The sequence below is a fragment of the Pinus tabuliformis genome, chromosome 2_2, assembly GCF_031772625.1.
Source record: "Pinus tabuliformis cultivar Carrire ecotype Pingquan chromosome 2_2, CPIR1, whole genome shotgun sequence".
NCBI lineage: Eukaryota > Viridiplantae > Streptophyta > Pinopsida > Pinales > Pinaceae > Pinus > Pinus tabuliformis.
The window spans coordinates 557,632,287-557,636,925 of record NC_142300.1 but is presented as its reverse complement, the minus strand read 5'-3'; the positions used below and the strand labels follow the sequence as shown (position 1 = coordinate 557,636,925).

Here is a 4,639-nt window from a genome sequence, read left to right as displayed (position 1 = left end):
AAATTAATATTTAACTCCGAAATTACGTGTGGACCTCTCAGCTGTTCTTGAAAAACAGAAAATGGGCGGGGGAGTGAAAACGAGATTTCAGAGATCGTTTTCTTCTCATAGCGGGATCTCCTATATGTTTTCCTTTCACAGCCCGGGAGTGAAAACGAATTTCAGAGAGTTACGAATTATGGTTTTACCAAAAAAGCTTCAGTCCATTGAAGATGTCAAGGTATACTCCATTTTTAACTTTAATGAATTTCCACCCCACATTTGGTCTTCCACACTGAGTGGAGTACACACTTCAGGTCTATTGTTTAAAATCCGTTGGTTTTTTGTACCCACACTTATGTTTAGGGTTTAATCTCTGTGCTGCGTTCTAGTACGATTTGCAAAGATAAATTTTGATGTATTTGAGAGGCCATTAAGGAGTTTGAGCAAAAGACCCAAATAAGAAGCCTAGATGTTCGTAAAAATCTCAAATAAGACCCAAATATAATTGGGCAAAAAATTGAAAAATCTCGTTCTTACACTTATGGAGATGCGAAAAAAATATGATTAGACAAAATAGATTTACATGGAGCATTATATGTATCCGTGCCCTAATATGGTGGAGCCAGCTGGACATTGATCAACAAACGTCTTCAGCCCTAGTCATATGGCGGAGCCTGCTTGGCCGTTGCTGGAAAGACGTTCTCTGATGCATGTGGTGCCTAGAGGGGCGTATGAAAACAGCGAGGGCTCTTCTCACCCATTCTCTTTCTGCACTGCCAAACGTGGCCAGAGAATTCAGCATTGAAGACTTCCTGGCATTTAGCTGAGAATGTGCAGAGGAAGCGGTATTACACTTTCTATGAAGACTGCAACGGAAGGAACCCGGATGACTTGTGGGTGAACACATACATGCTCTCCCGCCCTTTTGCGGATTGGCAGGAGAAGAGTGCAGAGAAGAAATGACTTTCTGAGGGGGGCCACCATTCGGTGCCCCGGAAGATCGAGCCTGCGAACTTTTGTTGGACGACATTATAAGAGATAAACCGAGTTGAAGTGCTTTCTTTAACTGGAGACTACCTGAAGGGTGCCCATTTATAAGCTTCTTTCGCCTTTAATGACTTGACTTTATGTTCCTTACAATTTGCTGCGTCATTAACGATTATTGCATTGACTGACAATAAACTGCTCACCGCCCTTTTTCTTTGAATTGATACGTCCCCACTAGAAACCGGTTCTCTCGACCTTGGGAAGTTTCGGTGTCGCATGAATAAGCCGAAACGTACCTGTGGACCTCTCAGGTGTTCTCGAAAAACAGAAAGTCGGCGCGAATGGCGGCAGCAAATTGTCTTCACAATGTTGAAACGACGGGCATACCTACAAAACCGTGGAACGAAGGAGTGGCATTGGTGGACAAGCATTTCAACCATGAGCCATCATTGGACTTCTCGCCAATATTTCCACGGGATTGCGGAAAGATGTATGAGTAAGCTTTCCAACAGGTGGCTCGAGCAAATCATTACGCGTGTAGCAAATGGCATCTTTTTCAAACGAAAGAGACTTTCTCCTTCCATTAATAGTCTAAAGCAATTACAGGGGTGTCAAAAATCCTGGCTAATTGCTTCCTGCTAAAGGCTTTGAAAAAAGAGTTCCTATGAGTGGAAAGTTGGAAACTCCTTGGCTTGCTTCCTTCCAATCATAGCAGAGACGTGTATGTGTGCAAAAGCCGGTTCGATTCTCCCTCGTTTGCTTACAATCATAGCAGAGACGTGTATGTATGCAACAGCGAATTTGAATAATCCATAGGTCATATTTGCTGAAACAAATTCAGCTATGTATCCAAAAAATTCAACCGTGTACCGACCAACAGGAACGCGGTCCCGGGTAGCACATAGATCATTGACTGGCCCATTTTTATCAACCTGATTTGTTTTCCAAAGTACATAGATCATTGACCGACCGTGGCACACTTGGAAAACATTAATGGTCTTATACTTTCGCAATATCTTTTTATAATGGTTTGTATGGGCATGCTTTGCTTTCACTCCTAGCGGATGCTTTTGGGTCTTGGTCCATTAACCTATTTCTTTATGTCTAAAAAAGACAAACTATTACCCAAACTGTCATTGATAAAATTCACGTAAATGTTATTTTTTAAAATTTGTATAATTTGAATTGCACCCATCTTGGGTATTGATGGTGATGTTATTAGGTGTTCAGTGAATAGCAATGTTGTTGGAGAGTGTGAATGAGTTGATTTTGAAATAGAAGAGTGCTTACATGATAACAAATGGCATTTTATTTGATAGAATGACAATATATTCATGTAAATCAAAGTTGTAAAAGTTTAAATTGAAACTTGTAAAAGTTTAAATTCTATTTGAAGTTATATATGTTAGAAATTGTAATTATCCCAGCATGTTAGAGTTGGTTAAATTTAGGAGAGTCAAGTCCAGTGAGTTTGGGTTAAGTTATATTTTGGGAAAAGTCGACTTTAGAGTGTGTGTGCATGTTGAGTTATTTTGGGCGAGCAGCTAGTCCAAAAAATATAAGAATCAAGTTTTATGTGATCAATAGAGATGAGCAACAACTCCTATGGTTTGTGTATGTTAATTATTGTGTTCTTCTCTCTGCTTTTCCAACAATATATGCTTTGAATGTTTTCCTTTTTTTGCATTTTGCAGATTAACATAATATTTTAGTCAGCTAGTTAATGACTTTCTATTTTGAGATGAAATTTTATATAATAGCATTTTTTAATCTATTTAAGGAGATCACGGTAATTTGTTGATTTTTTTTGCATTTTGCAGATTAACATAATATTTTAGTCAGCTAGTTAATGACTTTCTATCTTGAGATGGAATTTTATATAATAACATTTTTTAATCTATTTAAGGAGATCTGTAATTTGTTGATGTTTTTTGGAGGATAAAAATATGCTTGTATATGCTGGAGGTATTAGAATTTAGAGAGGTAATATAACGATTACATTAGTTACATTTGGTTTTATATGTACTCATTTTTCATAGTAATATTAATATCAATTATATATATGCATATCGAAGAGCGATTAAATCTGAAAAAAATCAAATTTTACATTTTAAAAAAAAATTGCAATCTTTTTAGAATATTAAAAAATTCTGAAATTTCATCTCTTTAAGTATATAACAAAATTTGTGATTAAAATGAAGCTATATAAATAATTCAATTTATTAATAATTGTCTAACTATATCTAAATTTAATTAATATAACATTTTAAAACGAACTTCATCTATTAATAATTGAAAAAATATTTTAAAAATAATTAATTAATTTTTAATGTAAATAAAAAAATATTTTTAAAACAATTCATGATCATATATTTCAATTAAAATAATATAATTTATTTTTAATTAAAAAATTAAAATTAAAATTAAAAACATATCCATAATACCTATTTATTAAAGTGCCTATTTATTAAAGTCTATTTTTGAGGTTTTCATTAAATTTATATATAAACCATTATCTTAATTTTGAAAATATATTTATATCCATCTAATCCATTTAATTATTTAGCTGTAAAAAATGTGAAGGTTTTAAGAAAGACCATGGCTTTTAAGACTAGTTGAATCCTATAAAACTCTATTAAAGTGTATTTTCAACATTTTTATTAAAATTGTGTATAAACTATTATTTTAATTTTGAAAATATATTTATATCCATCTAATCCATTTATAATTTCAATTATTTAGTAGTAAAAAAATGTAAGGGTTTTAAGAAAGACCATGGCTTTTAAAACCAGTTGAATGTTATAAAACTCAATCCATGAAACTTTCTAGTTATCCAAATTATATAGAATAAGGAGTTGAACGGTGGAGGACAATTTTTCTTTTTCTTTTTTTATTATAGGATGAATAGATATTTGTTTGGATAAATTTAAGAGATCTAAGATTAATTTTCGTTGTTACTACTGTAATACTAAAAATATATATCCAATAATTTGCTAATCAAATATACCAAATTTTTATGATTTAAAAAAAAAAAATTTATTAATAAAAAAATATATTCTTTAAACTGTCCATTAATAAAAAAAAATTAAAAATTTAATAAGGTGATTTTATAACACTCCATTATAAGTGAGAAAAGTTGTTGCGGCACTCTATGTCTATTCTTTGGGAGATAAGCCCAAGATATTTCCTATTATACTAATTCTCCTTTGAATTTGTTGTTTTGATTTTAAAACGATTTAGTATCGATAATCGATCATGTTGGTATTAAATTGAAATATTTTAATTTCAAGGTAGGTTATATTACAAAAGGAAATAAATTTAAATGTATGTAAAAATGATATTTGTTTTGATGTTAATTGTGAATTTAATATTGGTGTTATTTTTTAATAAATAAAAAATTTGAAAAAATTATTAGACTAAATTAATTTATTTAAAAATGATATTTGTTTTGATGTTAATTGTGAATTTAATATTGGTGTTATTTTTTAATAAATAAAAAATTTGAAAAAATTATTAGACTAAATTATATTTCAAAGGAAATAAATTTAAACGTATTTAAAAATGATATTTGTCTTGATGTTAATTGTGAATTTAATATTGGTGTTATTTTTTAATAAATAAAAAATTTGAAAAACTTTAGACTAAATTATATTACAAAAGGAAATAAATT

General features: G+C 30.9%; 1 protein-coding gene across 1 annotated transcript; it reads right to left on the bottom strand.

The window, feature by feature from the left end:
- Nucleotides 1-619: 619 nt before the first annotated feature.
- LOC149193859 (uncharacterized) lies at nt 620-1,012 on the bottom strand. Its single transcript, XM_089407462.1, has one exon. The coding sequence runs from the start codon at nt 1,010-1,012 to the stop codon at nt 620-622; it is 393 nt and encodes a 130-aa protein (XP_089263588.1).
- Nucleotides 1,013-4,639: the final 3,627 nt, after the last annotated feature.